The following is a 22847-nucleotide window of genomic DNA, read 5'->3' as shown; positions in this document are numbered from 1 at the left end:
TTGCTACTAGTTTAATTAGAAACCTACATGCCTCATTAGCGTATTATTATTTCTTAAATATCTTAAATGTTACTAATATGCATTTATCCAAATTTGTTCTTATCTCTCGCACATGGCAGACATCTCTGCCTGAATCCTATAAGTTAAATGTAGTAGTCGCTCTTCATCTTTTCAAAAGAAATTTAAATATGAATCAGCATTTCAGATCTTTGTGTGAATTTGAGGCACTTATGATTTTACATAGTCTACAAAATTTCTTTCTTGATAAAGTTCATAGAAATTAAAAGTTAATATTTTAAGTTCTATGTTTCTATTTTTAATTCTTCTGACATTTCCATTAAAAAAACCTTATTTTGTGAACATAATTTATAAGACAATAATTCACTTATTTTCCAAGTATCCTAAAGAATAAATTTATATTTTATTTGTACCAATAGAAAACTGCCAAAAAACCAACTTCATATTGTCTCTAGTTTAAATCTTTGTGATATTTTATAAATTACCACCAAGTCCTATGAGTGGCTTCTGGGCAGGGTAACCACAGAATGTTTTGTCCATACTGAGATTCTACTGAGATGAAAAAAGAATCTATCAGTAATTATTCTGAGGCAACAGGGATGCACCAGGATTGTCCTGGTGTCTGTGATGTGTAGTCCCACATCTCTGAGTCTTAAAGCAAATGGTCCAGCCATCACAAATATTTACCAGAACTCCTGGTTGAATCCTGCATTCTATATAGTAAACCTTTGTGCATGTATATACTATACTAAAAGTATCTTATAAAAGTACATTATATACTTTTATACAGTAAACATTTACTTACCTTAAAGTTTTTCTCATTATCTCACTTTTGGGAATAAGATTTTATTATTTGATACTAAGCTATGAATAAATGTCTCTCCTTTCTCAGGAATGATAATAAGGTGTCAAGTACATCTTCATCTTTCTGTTTTACCTACTAGCTCATTTTACACTTTCCTCTTTTAGCTTCAGGGACAATTTCTGCCATCACAGTTGGCATTTTGCCACACCTGTTTCTAGCACAGGCCATTGCTCTTCTCAGCTTTAGCTTATGAACTGCTTTGCTTCATCAAATCTCATTACTTGTTCCATAATTGCCTTAGGTCACCATTCATTATTGGAGAAGAGATTAAAGGTTTACTAGTAACGCTGTTGAGGACATAGCTAAGATTCTCTTCTATCTGCTTTAAAAGAAATCAGCTCCATTTAAAAGCAAAACTGCGTGTATTGAGTTGCTTTTTTATTTATCCTGTTTGCCTCACAGATTAAACATAATCAATTCCAGAGGTCAGCCATGAAACTCAGGATATACAGGTTTCTGAACAGACACATTTCTGCTTGAAAACTCTCCCATTATGAGGGTATAGCTCATGCAAATCAGTTAAGCAGAACTTGGAAAAATTGTTAAAGACAACGACTAAGAAATGAGGACATGACAGCACTGGCAACACTGATTGCTGGAAACAGAACCTCATACTGTAACTTAACATCTGACTCAGAGATATTTATGAGAACTTTCTAGTTAAGAAGCATTAAAAGGAAACAAAAAGTTGGAACAAATTTTAATCAGGAATTTTATGTGTTTCATTTTGATTTTAGACTGTTTTTTGAGTCTCTGAAAATAAGGTAAATTAATATCTGGGCTGGAAATAACGGTAAAATGGCATCAACAATTTTACTGCGTATGAGTGGCACTTCCAAACTCAGTTAATACTGTACTGAAAATGAAAAGAAAATGGTATAAATGATTGGTCCTCGAAAAAAAGTCATCAAACTTGTTGATGAGCAGCATTATAACCATGTGGCTAGTTATGCTTTTTCTTCTCAAATAGTAAATTAAGAATCACGCAAAGAGAAGGCAAGATACATGTGTATGTACATAATGCTACTGGGCAGATTTTACAAACATGAGAAAGAAAATGCAACATCCCCCCATAGCTGCTATGTCTCGAGTAACTAAAATGCTGCCAACATGTATGAAAATTTTCAAAGTGAACTGCAGTTTTTAGGATAAAGTAGTGAGCTGGAGCTAATGCTCAGAATACAAAAGGTCTTTTAATATTTTTGTCAAGGACATTTATTTCTTCATACTGAGTCCATATAGAGCTGGTGAAGAGTACTTACTAAAGTGATTCAAAGGCTGTGAGTTCAGAAGGTACTCGTGTGAGTCTTCTCAATTTGTATTATATTTTATGTGTCAAAATATAGTTTGGCAGCATGATTCCTGATACTCTAGTTGTGTTAACAAGCTTTAGAATTCTCGCATTCCATTGTTTTTTTAAAATAAAATGGTAACTTGAAACCAGCCTCCTATACTCACTGCTGCTATAGCACAGTTGCCTTCTTACCCAGAAGCTTTCTCTGTTCTTCACCTCTATTATCTATTGTCTCCCACCCACATAACATCTTTTTCCATCTTCATATTCATTCATGGAACAACCTACCTACACTTAAAGAAAAAGCACACAAAAAAACACAAAACAACATGCATTTGTCTCTTCTGTTACTCACACAGTCGAGTCCCTTACTCACCACTTCCTTCAACTTTCCTACCCTGTGTCTGTACCAATCTATTGCTTTCCTCTAATTTTAATATGGCTTTTCCATAGTTTAGCTATTTCTCCCTTGTCCCTTTAGCAAGTTGCTTTTCTTTCTGTTGCTTTTTATAAATTTCTTCTTCCTTATCAATGTGTCATAATGCTACTGTCTGTCCAAATATAATATATCATCAACCATTACTTCAGTAAATAGGTACTAAGCAGGATACTGGGCTAGGATACTGGGCACCGGAGATAAGAAGACGAATATTCTCCACTCTTTCCCATATGTGTCCTCACGGACCTCACAGCGTCAGGAGGAAAACAGAGGGAAAAAAATAGCTGTGAGTGCCAGCGTGCTAGTTCTGGCAAGAGGGCCTCCATTAAATTCCACTCCTTCCACTACAAACAACTAGAGCTGCTGGATAAACAATAACATTTGAAAATGCCTATCTAGGCTCACAAGAAATAAAAACATATTCCAAAATGTCAAAACCTAAGAGGGAACTAAATACTGGAGGGGGGGAAGTATATGAGTTGACAAAATGGTGGTATGAATGGGGGCTAATTATCCAGTATTCAAGAGCCTGGGTTTTAATGGCACGTGAGGCAAAAGATGGGGTTCTGAGCCTATATAAGGCTGGGGGCTGGAAATGGTGACCCCATGCATAATGCCAGGTTGTAATTTACATGCATTCCAGAGTGTGATACTGGCGAAGGGACAGTCAAATAGATCAATCAAGCACAATATAGAGCATAAGTACAGACTGAAATATAGACTGGGAATTGGTAAATGAGAAAGGCAGCATCAAATTCAGAGGATAATAGCACCCAGTAAGTAGTACCAGGACAGCTGACTAACCAGATGAAGAAAATTAGATTTCTATTTTAAAGCATTTCTAAACAGTGTTAGTAAGGTATACTTAACAAACAATAAGCTGCACATATTAAAATGTACAGTTTGATAAATTTTGATACATGTACTGAACCACAATCAAGATAATGAACATATTGGTCAACCCCACAGGTTTCCTTGTGCCCTTCGGTAACCCCTTATTCTTGCCCCAATACTTATCCCCAGGCAACCCTGATTTACTTTCTATTATTACAGATAAGCCTGCATTTTCTAGAATCTTATATAAATGGAATCATTATAATATGTAATCTTTTTCATCTGGTTTCCTATTCACTCAGAATAATTATTTTGAGATTCATCCAAGATGTTGTTTATATCAGTATCTCATACTTCCTTATTGCTAAATAGTATTCACTATATGGATATACTACAATTTGTTTATCCATTTACCTATTGATGGAAATTTTGATTATTCAGTTTTGGGCTAATGCAAATAAAGTCACTATGTATATGTTTTTATATGGACATGTTTTCATTTCTCTTGAATACCTGGAATGGAATGAATGGGATATATGGTAGTTATCTGTTTAACTTTTTAAGAAACTGCCCAAATGTTTTTAGAAGTAGTTATGCCATTTTCCATTCCCATCTTATTTTACTCTGATGGTATTATGTTAGCACACTCTCCATTCTGCCATCCTGAGGAAAATTTCTAAGTGTACACTTTGAATTTGCTTAATCTACTTTCCCACAGGGTTACATTTTTCAGCCTGGCTTGTCTTAAATACTTATCTTAAAAGAACTGGACAAAACAATTTTGACAAAGCAGAGGATATGGAACAGAGAGTACATAAAGACTTAAAAAAAAAAAATTCGACAGAGAATTTTCTCACGAGAATTGCAGAAACATCCTGTTAAATCACCTAGATTAAAATGCAATTAGTGGATAAACTTACCCTGGTTTCGTGTCATTTACTACACAGTGATAGGTAAATGTTCCAAACATCTGTACTCCTAAAATGCCATAAAGAAGTAAAAAGAAAAGGAGGAAAATCGAAACACTCCATATTTGTTCTCCCGATCGCCTAGGGGGAAAAAAAAGGGTAAAATAAGTAAGACATAAAAAAAAAAAAAAAAAAAAAAGTCATAAATTTTCCCCCTTAACATATGTAAAAGCAGTGCTTACTTTAAAATATTTGTAATTCTGGTCCTTGGTAGTTCAAATCGGAAATAAATTCGGAAAGCTCGGATCATAATTAGTGGCCTTGGGATCCGCAACATGCCCCAAGGTGACATCTGATCAACTATATCAGCAATTTCAAATACCTGTAAATTTAGAGGTGAATAAACAAGTTTAGACTTGCCCTTAGCATTGCTTGTCAGCATGGTATATACAGATAGCTTTGTCTTACATCATTTTCTACTGAAATCAACTTTCTTTTGAGTACATTTTCAAGTCAGAGAAACAAATACATAAACTAATGAAAGTGCCATTAATATTGTGTATTTCCTATGTAAGTAATAAGGCACAGTTTTTATTACAGAAACAAGTGTCAACTTAAAATACACAATAAGTGTGCTAAGTCGTCCTCACTAATCATGTTCTTTGGTGGAACTTTTTGAATATCAGAAAATGAAGTAATGGAAAAAGGGTTAAAATATGAAAAAATATGAAAAAGAATTATACCATTTACTAAGAGGCAAAATAATAATTAGAAAATGTTTGCCAATCATACAATAGTTACTAAATGCAAAAGGACATATTAATATGCAGGTAAATTATACTGTTGAAGAGGCGAGCTTAATCAAAATAAAGATAGCTTATCAATAAGCACTATGATTAGTTTGCAGGATGGATGGAGTGTAAATTTATTTTATTCTGAATTTCTAAGTGAATAATATAGTAACTTTAGTTGAATTAAATGCAAAATTAAGCCGGATTGAATGCATGGGAATGCATTCTACTATTTTCCAATAAAATTCCTCCTTTAGACTTTTTAATACATAGTCCCCATTTCTCATAGTAAGGCATTTTCTATTTGCAATATAGTATTTTATGTTGACTAATATGTATCTCAATGTATCTATATGTATTTCTAACTGTTTTTAGTGAGGGTTCAGTTACATAAAAGACTGGAATTTTCATTTTTAAATTCAATGTTTTTATTCTATAAATACAGAAATCTCACCCAATGTTCTTTCCTTTATTTCAATGAATATGTTTTTTTATATCTGTTCAACAAGAAACAATTAGCTATTGTACTGATTTTTATTTCTGATTGAGAAATAATTCACAAATGTGACTGACAATGATTAAAATGTTAGGCTTTTTCATTAATAAACATTTAAAATAACATGATGCAGAAAATCACATAATAACACTTGATACATATTTTTTAATATTTCTATTTAGATTTTCAATGCAAAATAGTGCCCATTTTGGAAAATAGCCCCTTGTAATTTAAAAGTTTTTACTTACCTGCAACACCAATGAAACCCAAAGGCAAAAGACCATAAATCCATCAAAAACACACCAGCGATCTTTCACATAGGAACTATCTCCCTAAAAAGAAATTTCACATGGCATTATCAGACAAATGAAAAATTTCAAAAAATATCTGTGGAGGGAATAGTCAAGTGTTAATTCGGTAAAAGCTATCCACAATTTTTGTATCACAATTAAGCAGACTTTCAAAAGGAATACTTTTAGCACTTTAAAGGGCATTATATATAAGGAAAATAATTTACAAACCATAAGTAACTGCAGAACTTTGCATGTAAAATTTTAAATTCATACAAAGGGAAAACATCACTATTGTTTTCTCTTAGCCATGCAGATTCTACCACTTATGGGACTCAGCAGAGAACAATTTTAAAATAGGAACATCCTACTCAATAAGCAGCTTGGTCCTAAACCAATTCTCTTCTCACAAGAACCAAAAGCAAACGGTGGTCATCAAGAAGGTCTTTAAACCTGTGGGATCAACCGCCATTAGTTGAAAATTAAAAACGTATTTTCTGGTGTTGCATTAAAAAGAAAGAGTTTCTTCCCTATTGTAAATTTTTGAGTCTGTTCTGAAAATGATTAGGATTAGCAACTTTAAACTAGACAATTTCGGGGGAGGGGCGTGTTATTCCCAGCACTTAGCATCATGTGTGACATGCAGCAGATATTAAATAAATGGTAAGATATGCCCATGAACCCTGCCTTAGAGTGTTTTTGTATATTACAATGCCTACAGTAAGAAGTCAATTCATATGCTTTATGAAGGCACCTATTCATCCATTCATTCATGGAAATGCCTAATATTGTTCCTTCAAAGAAGTGATTCTTTGAATCTTGGCAACAAAAGAAAGATGTGCATAACACCTTTCAAGGAAGTACCTTAAAGTTAAGCCTTTCTCCTATATGAAATTATAAGCTAACTTTTGGACATTCCCTGGGTTAGTATAATTTAAATAAGCAGAGACTACATAACATGCAAATTGGAATTGGGTCAAAGTTTATATCATTTGTGTATTATAACGTAATTGTAAAATAATTGAATTGAAATTGGTATCATAATCATTATCAATAACCACTAAGGCTCCACAAGTCTAAAATACCTTTTAATAAATAGAATACAGACTTTAAAACCTGGCACTTTGAAATATCATCTCATCTTACATTTTGTGTCTGACATATTTATCAAATTGTCTCTTTTTCAATTTATATGTTTCAAGACTCTTAACCATAACTGGTTAAAGGTTACTATAATTCAATGATAAGTATGTCCAGACCCTTTTAAAATCCTACTGTATGAATGCACGTTATAATATTTTCAAATAATAAACTGTTTTTTTCACTTGCTTCTAAAATATATAGCCAGAATCTAACACACATGAATGCCCAGGGGTACTCGAGAAATTTTGCCACCTCAAATGTGAAGGAACGGTTTTAATTTGTTTCTTGCAACAACTGAAAATGAAGGGCAGAGAGTGCTTGAGCCGTGAGCAGAAATCAGCATGTTGGTGGCTGGGGAGATGAGTTTATTCAAGAGCTGTCTGTCAATTTTTATAAAGGTAAACACTCGGAGGCTGCCAATCAATTACAGAATACAAGAGAGTAACATAAATTGCAATGCAAGTATTTAACAAGCAGAGAAACCAAACACATTTACCTGAGAACATTTATAGGGATAGACTGTGGTTACAACATGATATACACTGGTATAGATTCATGAGCACATGATTTATGGTTCTGAGTTCCCAGGGCCCATCTGTCACTGTGTCTTAGCATTATTATTATTTATTACTTTAACAGTGTGCAGAGAATGCATGTTACTTTTGCCTAGGTCCTTGCCAGATAAAAAGTAGACAACAGAGAATTGTCTGAAGAATTCAGTCTGAAACACATTGGACACTGCAACAACACAAACATACATCTCCCGAATGGTTCATTTTGGCTCTAAGTGGTTTGGTGAATGAGGATACTTCTCAGAACACAATTAGTGGGGGAGGCAATTAGAAACAAATGATCAGAGAGTGGGAATTAATTGGCAGGTACTTTCAAGCTTGGGAAACATTACATGTGAAATCCTTAAAACAAATACATTCCTCTAACAAAAATTTTTAAAGACATTTCTTGTCAGAAGGACTTTCTGCTTCAATTTGTGTCCTCTGTAGTGCATCCGAGCGTATTACCTCCACAGTGAACTTCTCAAAGACAAATCAGACCCTGTCACTCTTGGATTCAAATATCCCATGCATCTTTACTCGCCACAGAAGGAAGTCTGAGCTCCTCGCGAGGCCGTGCAGCGTGCAGCTGGCCTGCCTTCCCGGAGTCCTCTCCAGCTGCTCCCTGCACAGCCTATCGAGAGGCCTCACTGCTTAGTGCTCTCCAAAGCACCAGGCTGGTCCGTACCTTTGTCTCAGAGCATTCCTTCTCTCTCTCTGTGAAATCCTTTACTTCCATCCCTCATTGCGGGTGGCATAGGCCATATTTACTTATCCTTCAAGACATCACTTCACATTCCTCTTTCTTCAAGACTTCTATGATATCCCCAAGCAAAATTTTACATTCTTTTCTGTATACCCTCCCCACATAGCCTTTACAGACTGCCATGATAGCGTTTTTACAAAACACTAAAGGTCTATCTCTCACTGCCTGACTTCTCACTATACAAATATTTGTTATTTATATTTGCAAAAATATTTGCTCCCAAATCACTATATAACTGAAAGAACCACTATAATGAATGTGCACATGTGCCAATGGAAACATTTAAGTTGTCTATGAATCCTGCAAGAAGGTATAACGTGCAAAATGCAGGTATAGCTTTGTTCTCTGGAGCTAAATCCTGTGCTGGCATTGTTAATCTACTTAACAATGGATAAATGTTAAGGGCATCACTACTTTCCTCTTCCCTATCTTCCCTCTGATGTTTAGCCTTTCACAGGACCCAACACTTGACTCTACCAACCTCACTCTGTTTGCTCGTATTACACCAATTTTAAGATATACTCTCCCCTCTCCCAACAGAGTTTAACATTTCTGAATTCAGAATGCATCTGATAATTGATGCATCAATTACAATCTTATATCTTACAGTCAAACTGTAATTAATAGCATTTTTTTCTTTCTTAAGGACCTGTAAAGTGACGTTGCATCTTACAATTGATGACCTCATAGATTCAATCAAATGGGTAGATAGTACTTTAACTTACTATTTCTCTCTGCTTATTATTTCTCTCTGCTTATTTACATAAGAGCACATGTTGCTGTTTTGGTTGGGTACATACAAAACATCCACTACTGAACAGAATGAGTACACATAATTGGGGATGAGTGTTTAAGTGCTGCTTATTATACAAAAATATGCAGGTGGAGAGTTATCCAACATACGAGTGATTTAGTGATATTTGGAGATATTGGTTGGGATGGCTGTAAGGCATTAATAGTTTTCCCATTTGAAATAATGGAATACAAGCTCTTGTTTTCTGAAAATATATTACCCAACATATTTTCAGGAATAAATTGGATGCAGAAAATGAGAAGTGCCTATATGTACTTTACAAGCCAGTTCCAGAAAATGGGCCAGGCATTTTCTGAGGAGAGGGGCCCCGCTCTGTTTTTTCCTTTCTCCTAGGGCAGTTAGTTATGAATTCATTTTAAGTGTTCAATGAACTTTTGCAGAATGACCAAAAACTGTACTTGGGTTTAAGAAAAACTCTCACTTGTATTTATATTATACTTATATCCTAAATATCTAATATCTTAAACTGAAATGTACACATAGTTTAATCATATATGGCAAACCATTAGGTCAATAAAATTAATGGACAATACTTGAAAACCACAGCTTCAGTACTTTTATCTTGAAAAATAAAGCTCTGCGTTTGGTTTGCTGCAGATAATTTTATAAAGTAGGTATTATTAGATCACATTACCTTAATCATTAGGTATGAATTTTGAGTGTACGAATGACATTGCCAAACCAGGTTAGGTATAATTTTAAAGAGTTGTGTATGCTGGAGAGGCAACAATACACCAGCTTGCTTCTATAAATATTTTATTATGGACTAATATAGTTTTATGCATGGAAAACACTCTTCCAAAAATAAAAGACCAGCATTCCCCAAACCTCTGACATATGTGTATATCAACAAATATTCTTTCACAGAGAAGACATATGACATACTGTAGCTAGTTACTTAATAACTAAATCTGACTGTTCCTTGAAGATAGTTTAGTTGAACATCAGTGCATATTAAACATTTAATATTTGAACAGCTAAAATATATGGCTCTGTTTCAAATGATGTGAAACATTTTAAGAATAATCTGATGCTTAAAATAGAACACAATGTACACCTATATATTCATAATGTGCCCATATGTGTGAAAAAAACTTTAAGTCCTATAAGTGAACAAACGCAACACACATTGGCAAATTATTCTGGGAAAAAAGGCTAAAAAATTCTGTGCTGTTAGCAAATGAATTAAGGTAAAAAAAAAAAAGCAAGCAAAATATCTCAAAAATGTCTTTTTAGCAGACAGGTGTTTAGAGTAAGGTTAACTGAAAAAAGCATAGTAACACAAACTTGAGTAACATAAGGTCTGCTTTAAAAAAATTATCGTAGAGACCCTACGTGAGCAAATGTATTTTATTATGATGTAACTTAAGTACCTACATATGTACACATTTCTCATGCAGTTGTAAAAACAAAACAAATTAGCAATTACAAAGATACAAAGCCAATAAGATTTAAATTAGCTGTAACAGATGATTGCTTTTTGCTAAAACTAAGTCTGATTATGAGTTTAAGTTTTTCCCCAGCTTTATTGTATTATTGCCAATTAAACTGTACATATTTAAGGTTCATAACTTGATTTGATACAACTCAATATCAAAATATCAATAAATTTCGATTTTCAAAAGGGCAAAGGACCTGATGAGGCATTTCTCAAAAGAAAATATATAAATGGCCAACAAGTATATGAAAAGGTACTCAACTTCACTAATCATCAGGGAAATGAAATCAACAGCACAACGGGATATCATCTCACACTTGTTATACAATAGATAACAAGCATTGGCGAGGATGTGAAGAAAAGGGAACACTTGTATGCTGTCGGTGGGAATGTAAATTGGTACAGCCACTATGGAAAACAGTATGGAGCTTCCGAAAAAATTAAAAATAGAACTACATTATGACCCAGCAATCCCACTTTTGGGAAAGTAAGTTAGCTTTTAAATACAAGCATGTAATCTCAAGTCAAATTTACTCTTTGATCTGTGTCTCACATGCATGTTTGCAGAAGTAGGTGGTATAAAAATAGTATCGATAAAGTTATGACTCTTGCCAGGGCCACAATGGTGAAAATTCAGTGAAATGATACACGTAAAGCTGGTTCATGACCTCATATTTAACCATACTTAACCAAAATCTCAGCTAGCTTTTAAACACTGAATACCAGTTTCAATGAGATATGAAGCTGTGCTGATTACTTCAAGATAATGTTAGCAATGCAATCTTGTTAAAAATCTGTATTACCTTTGTATATAATTCAATTACGCCTGAATGAAAAACAAAAAATCATATCTGATACTAATTTTTAATTCTTACAGATTGAAAATAAAACAAAATTTGCTTTTAGTAAATTAATCAAATGTTGGTGAATGTCAGAAAATACTGAAAATGGCTCATTTATAGCATTGTGAAAACAATCTGGTCATAAACAAAGTTTTTTTTTGACAAGTTACTTTGACTTCTAATATTTAAACTATTAAAACCTCTGTTCATTCAGTGCTCTGTTGACTGGAATGAATATTTATGTATCAAGGCCACCTCTGCTCTTTTTATCATCAACAGTGACAATTAAACCACTGCCTACTGTCATTTTCATGATGTGAAATTCAAGTCTTAATTTATTAAATAACAAAACTTTTATTCTAGGAAAATGTCTACTTTTGTTCATTCAAGTTGGAATCTCAAAGAAGTTAACACGTGGTATTTCAATCCCAAAATGCTCCACCTAGAACATTCAGAGATTGCCACTACCTGAATAACCAATATCCAAAAGAGTCAGGTTATTCAAGGCCCTCTGGGGAATCAAAGAAGTCAAAATAATACTAGGCTACGTCAGAGAGTAACTCACAGTTGCATAAAAGATTAGTACTCTCACAAGACCAATTTCCTCCAATGTGACCTCCTGGTTTAGCTACCAATTTTTGAAAACTAGGCACATATGAACCTAATGCTTAGAATAACTGGCCTACCATTTGTGAAAGACCCATATTATTTTGGAATCAAGATGAAATCCATTGGCTGATGCATGGTAGGTGCCCACTCTTCCCACCTTTGGCTTTGACAGTTCCTTTCAAGTTAAATTCCTATACTGAATTGAATTTTTTCCTTTGTATTACTACCCCAATTTTCTGGAGTCACCTAACAAACTTCTGAAAACCTTTTTTGAAGCTACTACAAATTCTGACAATAGTAAGTAGGTCAAGTGGCTAGCTGTACCTAATTGTGAAGTGAGTTGAATACTGTCCTCCCAAAAATCTGTCTATTCAGAAACTCAGAATGTAACCTTATTAGGAAACAAGGTCTTTCGAAGATGAATTAGTTGAGAGGAGATCATACTGGATTAGGGTGGGTCCTAAATCCAAAGACTGGTGAACTTAAAAGAAGAAAAGACACACAGAGATACACAAAGAAAAGAAGGCCGCATGAAGACATTGGAGTAGTGCATGGGTAAGCTAAGGAATTCCCAGGACTGCCTGAAGCCACCAAAAGCTAGGAAGAGGCGAGGATGGGCTTTTTCCTAGAATCTTTCGAGAGATCATGGCCTACTGACACCTTGATTTTGGACTTGTGGCCTCCTCTAAAACTGTGAGACAATACATCTCTATTGTTTTAAATCACCCAAGTTGTGATCATTTGTTACTGCAGAACTAGGAAACCGATACAAACTCTAAAGTACTATGGGCTCTTTCACAGTTATTTCTTTAGAGCCCACTATGACAATGAAATCAAAGCAGGGAAGTCAGGCAGTAACAAACTCTTTTAGAGCATCCTAGAGTGAGTAATAAATGTGTCTGTAGACGAACTTCCAACCTTATTCCTTTTCTTCATCTCTTCTATCAGGGGCATCAAATTGTACCCTCCTCTTCCCTACATGACCTCTCCTCTACATACTCATAATGTGGCTAATCAGATATTCACTCTTAGAATTTTAAACATTGACTTCTAAGGAAAAAGACAGAGAAAACCTGGATTCCAGGTTCACAGGGTCAGCAGTGGTGGCCTGTGGACCAGACTGTTCCCAAGGGTGACCTGTGCTGAGGTTATTGCTGCTTTGAGTGCAGAGCTCCCTGGATGTATATTTTAAGCTTAATCTCCAGCCCCTCATTCACTCAATGAACCTGGAAAACCTTCCAAAACTTCCTTAAGGAAAAAAAAAGACAGCCAGGATTAGGACATGTTGCTTTCACTGAGTACTAAGAACACGGACTACTGTTCCCATCACCACTTCTTTAACGGGTTCAGCGAATTTTTAGCAGTTTCCATATAATAAGGCAGTTGTGTCTAACACAAAGCATACACTAAATAAACTACTATAAAGGTTAAATAATTGATTTCCACTTGGGTCAGATCATGATGGTAGTTTTTGAATCTCCCAAATCTAAAAAAACAAAGCAAGTGGGATAGCATAAGAAAAAATACTCCAGACTGCAGCTTGGAGAGGTTGCAGAGGGAAGTCATGTAGAGAAGTCCTGGCAGATCCAAGAATTCCACAGCACAGAAATTACTAACAAATACTAGTGAAATACTGAGTGGAACCCTCAGAAAGTAAACCTTAGATAAACTGACAAAATTTGTAGAAATGTAATGTAACAGGCTACAAATTGCCAGTAATACAAAACAACAGAATGCAAAAATAAATACATACATACATAAATAAAAACAAAAATGCCCACCAAGTAGCTACAGGAAGCTCAGAGGTAATGGAACACCCTAATCTCCAAAGTGTACCTAATAAGAAAAGTACACTTTTTATTGGAGACCCATGCTAATTAAAGAAAAACTCCGGGAACAGAATCCTAATTGGGCAGGGCAGCAAACAGGTGACAAAAGACAGAGCCAGCTTTCATTTAGAAGAACAATCAGTTACAATATATAATAGAAGATAAGACCCCATTACTGATAGCAAAAAATATCAAATAAATTATCAAAACACAAATATAACAAAACATGAGCAAAATCTATACGAGGAAAACTATAAAACACTCCCTGAGACACAAGAGCAGGCTTGAAAAAATGGAAAGACAGCCATGATTTGGTATGGAAGAATTGCTGAGGCACGAATAACTAGGAGCAAAGCCAAAGACAACAGCAACGGAGAAAAGGAATATAGTCAATGGTACTGTAGCAGTTATATACGATGTCAGAGGGGTAGCAGACTTGGGGGGTGGTTATCACTTTGTGAGGGGGTAAATATCTAATCATTATGTTGTTTTGTACACCTGAAATGAATATAAAAAAATTAAAATGAAAAAAAAAGTAACTGCAACTTACATCACAAAGGGCTAATATTTACTACACACACAGAGTACCCCAAATTTAAATGCAAAAAATAATAACTTGAAAATGACCTTTATATGCTTATGTAAAATCAGGCTCAACCTCACTCTCAAAAGGGAAATGCAAATTAAACCCGCACTGAGTTACCATTTCGCACCTGCAGATTGGCAAATATCCAAAAGTTTGACAACCTATTTTGGGGTGACCACGTGGAGAAAGAGGCGCTGGTGTACATTGCTGGTCAATAGTCAAAACGGTTTGGGGAATATGGACTATATAGAAACTATTAAATGGCACAGCCAGGCAGCAGTCTGCCAACTATATAATGGAGAACATGCTACAAGACCAAAGACTCATTTTCCCAATGAATCAATGACATGGAAATTTTTTTTGTGGTATGTGTGGGTGTGGTACACTTTGTGAACCTTGTTTGAACCCTGATTCAAGGAAACTAATTGTAAAAAGAAATATTTGAGACAATTTGGGAAAGATAAGTACAGATGGGTATTAGCCTACATTAAGGAATTATTGTTAATTTTGCTAGATTTGATAATGGCATTATGGTTATGTAAAAAAAAGAGAAAGTTTTATCAATTAGCAATGCATAAAGAACTATTTCTGAAATTATCTGATTTCCCAGATTTACTTTAAAATAAAATAGAACTGCCCAAATATTGGTGATTATTGATGTTAAATTACAGGAATTCATTAAAACTATAATCACTACTTTTGTTTAAATGTTTACATTTCTATAATAAAAAGTTTAAGAAGTTAAAAATGAAAGGGTAGTAGTACATTAACTATGATCCATCTCTTTTAAAGATGGCGCACAATGAATTACATAAAAAGAGAAGCAACTGACCACATGTTATGCGTCATTTCATTAAACTCTTAAAATCCTTGTACAGAATAAGTCCATTTTCCAAAAAAAATTACCCTACGTGAGCTGTTGATACAGCCGGTAAAAGAAAGAGCTGGGATTTGAGTCAAATCTGCCATTTGGCAGACCCAAGTGTCCATGATGCCATTTCATATACCACTCTGTCTCTGTAAATAATATAATTTACAGATAGTATCATCTACTTATTTTTAATTCTGTGAAGGTTGATGTTACAGAAGGAAAACACATCCCATGACAGATTTATTTTTACCTTTTCTTTTTCTTCTATTTACTTATTTTTTTGTTTCCCATTGGCGGTAATTTCACACTAGACATTCCTTTTCTTACAGTCCTGGAATTCCTTTCCTTCTCAAGTCCTCTCTTTTTACCTCTTTATACCTTCAAAATGCCTCAGGTTAATGACATCCTGCTGAATATCATCACACTGGTCATACAACACTGGTCTGCATTCCATAAATCAACAGGTTTCTCCCGTGCGCTAGGTCATCCATAGGTGGCATGACAGACCCTACTTTGGCTTTCATGAAGCCGGTGGTCAGGTCACCTAGCTCCTTCCCAGATATTCCAAGAATTGGTGACTTATGCAATTTATTTCACTGTTTAAATATTCTTATGTATCATATTTTCACCAGTCTTTGAAGTTACACCCTAGTTAAAAAGATTTCAATGTAGCTAAAATAGAGATGTTTTGCTTTACTGAACTTAACATGAAAATATGAAACTGATTTAGATTTTCAAGGCATTTTGGTTGTTAGTTCAAATAACATGGAAGCACGCACCTTGACAATCCCCCGGATGTGCATTTTTGCTATCATCTCTGCCGTGTAGAGAAACATCAGTAAAGTATCCAAAGTAAAGGTCACATACTGAAGGGGAGGGTAGTGCTCGAATGTCATGGGTGTGTTCATGCAGACAGAGATGACGCTGATGATGGCACAGATACGCAGCAAAGAGTGAACCCACTGCAAGAAGGGTCCAAAGTTATTATTTGACACCATAAAACAATATCTTAAACTTCTATTATGAACCACACTATTTGGAAAAGATAAGAGATTAAAATCTTTTACCAATATGGAGAAGAAGGCAACTAATGTCTGTTAAGTGCATATAAAATACGGAGGGTACCAATAAATGTATAGACATTTTAAGAAAGGAAAACTGTATTAAAATTGTAATACTCAACATACGAGTATATAAATAAAATCTCTAAGTTGTGCAGATCCTACTGCCAAGTAGTGATAAGTCAGAACCGTGCTGTTTCCATTTTTGTGTCCTCAGAACCCACTTTAATTTCTGACACATAATGAAACTGATCCTATTCTGGCTTGTTGAGCTGAGTTTCCAAGACCGATGAATACATCACTCTGCCTTAGCTCTGTCTGCTAGACTGTCTAGTCTGCAACGATACTTGGTATAGCAGACCTTCCCCTCAAGTTCTCATCAGCTTAACTAGGCAGAGAAGGTGACAAAGAGCTTTAGAGACACTATCCACTATCTCATTAACCTTTACTTTTACTCAAAACTTGCAACTCAGAAGGAGAACTTTAATTCCAAATATTTGATTATCTCCCCACAGATTCATGCATGTTCAGAACTGTAAGTAAAGAGAGCCTGGTAGAAGAGGTCACTCACGTGGGACTCCTGTTTTGGATCAGCCTATGAAGTGGCATTATCTCTACACTGGGTGACCCTGAGGCCAGCAGGCACAGACAGGGAGAGGAGACAGCCAGACCACCTAGCACACCTTCCTATGGAAGTAACTCAGAGCGGCACCTCATTATTTCATCTCAGTTGTTCTCAACTTCCAGGATTCCTGGACTCATCCATATTCTACTGCAGCTCAAACAGACATTTCAGTGAAAGGTACATGATTTTTGAATAATATGAATCAAATTTCCTTTATCTCACCATGTGCTTCTCCATACTTCAAAAAAGGAACTTACTGGCTTGTTAATCCAGAGTATGTCAGCATTGTCTGACAGAGATTCATCAGGACCAAAGTCAGTGACTGGCTGGGCCTCCACCCTGGAGCTCTGTTTCCTTTTGAGCATGCTGAAGTTAGCTCTGGTGAGCAAGTACAAAACGGCAGTCTGGGAGAGGAAAGAGAGAGTCGTATCAGTGACCCAAACCATCTTTGCACTGATCACAAAATGACTGCCCAGTGTATGCCTATGCATATGTTAATTGTTCGCATGTTATGTTATACTGCATATAATAAACACATGAAAATAAAAATTTTAAAAGAAGATAAAAATTAATATCCATAAAAGTTTGAATTTTTTTTTCTTTCAACCCAATGGATTATCTTGTGCACTTCAGTTTGCATGCCAGTTTAGAGAGCAATAACTAGTCCAGATGAACTGGAGTAAAACAGTTTTGCTTCTTAGGGTACAAATATGAGAAGGGAATTTTTTGAGATCTATGTTCATATACCTAGCACTGTCTTCATTTACAGGTGGTCTTTGCCGGAGCACAGCTGACCAATCCAGATGAAACACTGAGATTTTGTTCAGGATTTCCCCTGAGATAACATAATGTGACACTCACAGACATCTATTTCCAATGACAATCCCAAGTTGATCTCCCCATTTTGTCTTTGCCATAGAGGATGTGGGCCAGAGAGATTGGGGTGGAACCCACTCTAAATGGAGTTGTTTTTTTCTTCTATGAATGCTGTGACTACTGGGGAGCCAAAAAAATGTATACACATAACCTGTATTCAGCTTTTGTTATTGGTATATATTGAGTATTACAATTTTAATACAGTTCTTTCCTTTCTTAAAATGTGTATACATATTTTTTGGCACCCTCTGTATATCAATTCTTCCAGCTACTCTGAAATCAAAATTACACTGAAGAGAGAGATGAGACGCCTGTCTGACACTTATATTTCCACAAATCGGAGTCACCTACATCTTGTTATGTGTGTCACTTCCCTTTAGCCATTGTTACCACCTTCCACAATCCTGCAGCCATTGAAGGATGCAAAAAGGAAGTAAGTGCAATTCGATGTGAGAAGAGATGTTGTAAAGCTTTGTGGTGCCTTATTATCCCGTGAGTCCACAGAAAGACTTCTCATTTGATTAACATCTGGATTGAGTCTTACAGGAAGGAAAGGAGTTAATGTTTTTTTGAATATATGCTATGTTTTTGGCATTTAGCACAACATTTTATTGAATCTTTGCAACTCACAGAAGATAGGAAAGGTCTTTTTACGAAAGCACTAGAAATTCCAGCCTTGGGACAGCTAATGACTTGACCAAGGCCACTCAAGCAAATTTGAAATTTAAAAGAAGCTGCGTTTGACTCCCAAACCGAAGGTGTTTCTAGTGCACCATGCTGATGCTGTGGACTGATAAGGAGAATTTCTCAGGGTAGGAGAAGGAGGGGTTAGGTGCTCCAGGCAGCACACAGCCACGGAGATGCCAAGTCAGGAAAATGCAATTGTTTTAACACCAGGAAGGTGCACTGGCTCTCCTATCTGCTGCTACTTGGAGCTAGATAAAGAACCCCAGCCAAGGACAATGAGTGCCACTCCATAGTGGAGGGAGCACGAGACAAAAAGAATGTGTTTTCAGTATGTGTAAATCTGCGCAATTGCAATTTTCACTGAGAACACAGAAACTCAGGCCACATGAGCTTTGAATCTGATTCCCTATGTTTGAGCACCTACCTCTGCATCTACGTTCTCCTTGATGCACCTAGGTAGGCGCATCTGTGTAACCCTCCTGTTCCCAGAAGAAATCAAACTAATTTGCTTTGAGGTGTGCTAGGTATTGCCAGGCTGTCTTGCTCTGAATATTGCATTTGAATGTGGGCTTTGCAGTAGGCTGCACTAAGTAATTTTATTCTACATAACTGGAGTTAGGGACTCTTGACATCAATACGTAAATATATGCAAAATATTCAAATTATGCTTGTTCTCTGATTTACTGTGGGGGGGAAACATTGGGTGGCCTCAATTTGGGATGCTTCTTGAATGGCAGTCTCCTACGTACCCAAAACTGGATGCATACTCTTTTAGAAATCCTTCAAGATTACACAATGCAAAGAAGGAAATAAAGAGTGGTTTCACAATGTTGTTCAAAATTGATACAAGACAATTTTACAGACCTAGCCACATCTTTTTCATTGATCCAGTGCAGACTAATGGATAGCTATTCATTGTTCTTATGACTTGGCCATAAGTTATGGTCTGAAAAATTTTTGATGTATAAATGTGACACTTTCACATATTCCATGCACCTTTATTATAAATATCCCATTTGAAGCAAAACCAATGTTTGATTATGGATTTGTTCATCTAGAGAATCAGACATTCAGAATTCATTTTTAGAACATCTCCTTATTGACTGTTATTTGGCCCACACAAAACAGTGTGACTCTAATGAATATTAGTTGTCATCCATGTTCACCCTCACTTCATCTATTGCAAAAATGCCACCAAACAGTCCAAACTCCAATGGAACCTGTTCAATCCACATATACATTAAAACTCAGCAATTAGCTCCTGAATGCTGAAAGTTTGACTGACTTAATATTAAATATTATATAAAGCCTGCAAGTAGCAAAATAAGTTCAACTTACAAACACATGAAGAGTCCAAAATTAATTTGATTGTAACAATTTTCCTTCAAAGAGAAATATTGTTTTACACATTCATTTATGTTGAATCAATATAAGTGAGTACAGCAAACCTATCATTCCCTTGATAAAGACCAGCAGAGATATTTAAGTATCCTAGGTAAGCTTATTATTTTGATAGGAAATTGCTCCTGTGTACCTTAGTCTTATCACCATTATGTATTTATAACCCAATATTTTTTTTTCTGTTTACAGAGGTGTCCTTCATAAAGCACTGCACTAAATTAAAAAAGCATGGCTTTCAGTAGCTTTTTCACATTCATTTAAAAGTAGTTGGTATCTAAGTAGTTCAATAGTGGAGGAAGCTGCACATTTACAGTATGTGCATTGACAAATCTTTTACTCGGAAACAACTAATGGCAACTCAGGCAGAAAAGATACTTTGGTTCATTGCTCCCTGTTAAATGGGTAAAATCCAATTTTATACACTGAGATAGTTATATTTTACTTCTATTGGCTTGTACTTTCCTTAGGTCATTTCAGCTCTCTCTTGACCAAATTAAAACTAATAAATTCAGTTTTCCTTAACTGTGGGGTATTGCAACACTATAGGTCATTCCTTCTCCTTGTAACCCTCCTGGGTTTGTATTAAACTGTTTTGAATCTCCTATCTTCTAAATTATGGTTTATAGCATGTCCTTTACCCGCTGTCCCATGTGTCTGTTCTCTGTAGTCAACCCCTTAAATGAGCACCTGTTCTTACAGTTTCCATCACCATCTGTTGGTGTCCAGCTGCTACGACTGGGTCATGTATCTATGCGGCTTCTCCCTTAGACATATGGCTTAGACATAGGCCATACCAAAACCATCATCACTTAAAAATCAACTGGGCAACTTGATATCAGCCTCAATTCCCAGATCCTACTGCCCTGAGTTTTTTAGGACCCATATGCAGGTCCCCATATGTGCAGAAAATTGCACAGACTCTCTTTTCACAGCTTTTCACTGGTGAGTTCTTTCAGCGTTCCTCATTCCATTGATGTACAAGGCCACTTTTCACTTTATCCCCATAGCTAGAGCCCTTTCTAGGCTACGGGACCTCAGGTCTGGATTGCCGCAAACATCAATCTTTTCAATATGTCCTGTTCTTTATATCAGAAATCAACTTCTCAACATACTGCTATGGTTTCTCCTGTAACCCAGAAAACCTCAGCTTACCCTCTTGTTTTTCATTCATTCATTCATTCATTCATTCATTCATTCATTCATTCATTCTCACAGGAAATATTATGTATCCACTATGACATCAGGTACTTCGATATGTGCTGGGTATACAGATAGCATGGGACAGCAAAGGCATTTATGGAGCTTACAAACTGCCTGCTTTATTTAACCTGATGTTTCAAGGACACTGAGTCCCACTGATTTTTACTTGCACTTCCTTTCATATCATACCCACATGCTCCACTTGAATTGGCGAAACATACCGTTACCCATTATCCTCTAACCTTTTTCTCAGCTACTGCAGCTCCTTTATTCCAGCTGTGTCCTCTTCGGTGCTGCTATCAATCCCACATCGGTTCGTCCTATTCCCTAACTTAACTCAGGAAGGGTTTTTGTCTGTCTGTGTGATTTGTTTGTTATAATGGAAAGATTTAATGTTTGAAAACAAAAGTGTAAACAAGACAAACGTACCACTCTAGGAGACTCGCAGTATGTATTTTATTCCAAAAAGCCCCCAAAGAAGGCTTAAGTCACGAATTTATTTTTAATCATTATGTTCCACTATAACTGACTGCACATCAAAATCAACAACTATTCTTCTAGTCACTTCTGTGTATAAACTCTGGGGCTTTTATGAGTAAAATGGTACAGCCACTGTGGAAAACAGTCTGGGGGTTCCTCAAAAAATCAAAAACAGAACTGTCATGCAACCCAGGAATTCCACTTCCAGGCTTTTATCTGAAGAAAATGAAAACTCTCATTTCATCTTGAATGGCTGACACTCCCCTCATTCTTCAAGCCCAGAGCACCTTCATTCCCTGCTAACGGTACTCAGGACCGTGTCCTGTGCTCTCTCAGCACTCCGCACCTCATTCCATGAGCTCACCTCTTACAGCCTCTACAGCCCACGCAGGACTCCAGCAACCCAGTGTCTCCCATTTAGTGGGGCTCAATAATTCCCTTTGACCTTAATAATCAAAACCATTTAAGGGACTGTTAAAGACAGAATTTGATGTAAAACTGAATCAATATTCTCTAGCCTGACTACTTTATAAAATGGAAAACAAACCTCAAACACATGCGCGTGCGTACACACACACACACACACACACACACGCACACACAGAAGCCTACCACCCCACCCCACCCCCAAAAAAGAAAACCCACAAAAATGTGATGAAATGCTTGGGAAGATAAGGAAGTTCCCTACCAAAAATAGTGAGCTCATCAGTTGATATTCTCCCAAATTCTGTTGACTGCCATGTAAAAACAGATGCCTTCCAACAAAAAATGTTTCCTGAGGTCTTGTCATGTGCCAGGACTGCTCTAAGCATGTCACCCATCATGTCATCCTAGTCTTACTAGAACCATTTCACAGATGAGGAAACTTAGGTATGGAGATGAGATGGTATATAAACCAACACAAGTAGTTTACAGAACTATTACATTAAAAATTCATTATGTGATAAAATATACAGATAATTAAAAGAAAACCTTTTTCAACATATTCTTATCATTCAATGTGTGATTATAAACTCTCTTGGCATCAATTATGGTTTGTGAAAATAGTAAAGACATTTCTCATCTCTTAAAATTGAAGTCATTTTTTACTATATGATTCACTTTATAGTGTTTTCAACCATACATTTATAAAA

At 35.8% G+C, this 22847-nt stretch overlaps 1 protein-coding gene across 5 annotated transcripts in view; it reads right to left on the bottom strand.

The window, feature by feature from the left end:
* The window catches only part of NALCN (sodium leak channel, non-selective), a 294980-nt gene that overhangs the window by 258735 nt on the left and 13398 nt on the right, over positions 1-22847 (bottom strand). For all 5 annotated transcript variants that reach the window (XM_074329501.2, XM_074329500.2, XM_074329499.2 and 2 more), the window contains 5 exons: positions 17328-17474; positions 16164-16346; positions 5894-5977; positions 4601-4740; positions 4371-4499 (listed from right to left, as the gene is read on the bottom strand). In XM_074329501.2, coding sequence (XP_074185602.1) covers positions 4371-4499; positions 4601-4740; positions 5894-5977; positions 16164-16346; positions 17328-17435 — 644 coding nt within the window. In that variant the 5' untranslated portion in view covers positions 17436-17474. The remainder of the gene's footprint in view (positions 1-4370; positions 4500-4600; positions 4741-5893; positions 5978-16163; positions 16347-17327; positions 17475-22847) is intronic.

Source organism: Rhinolophus sinicus, chromosome 16 (assembly GCF_057876585.1).
Source record: "Rhinolophus sinicus isolate RSI-liver-muscle chromosome 16, RSI-T2T, whole genome shotgun sequence".
In the NCBI taxonomy this organism is placed as follows: Eukaryota; Metazoa; Chordata; class Mammalia; order Chiroptera; family Rhinolophidae; genus Rhinolophus; species Rhinolophus sinicus.
This window is presented reverse-complemented; position numbering and strand designations above follow the sequence as displayed.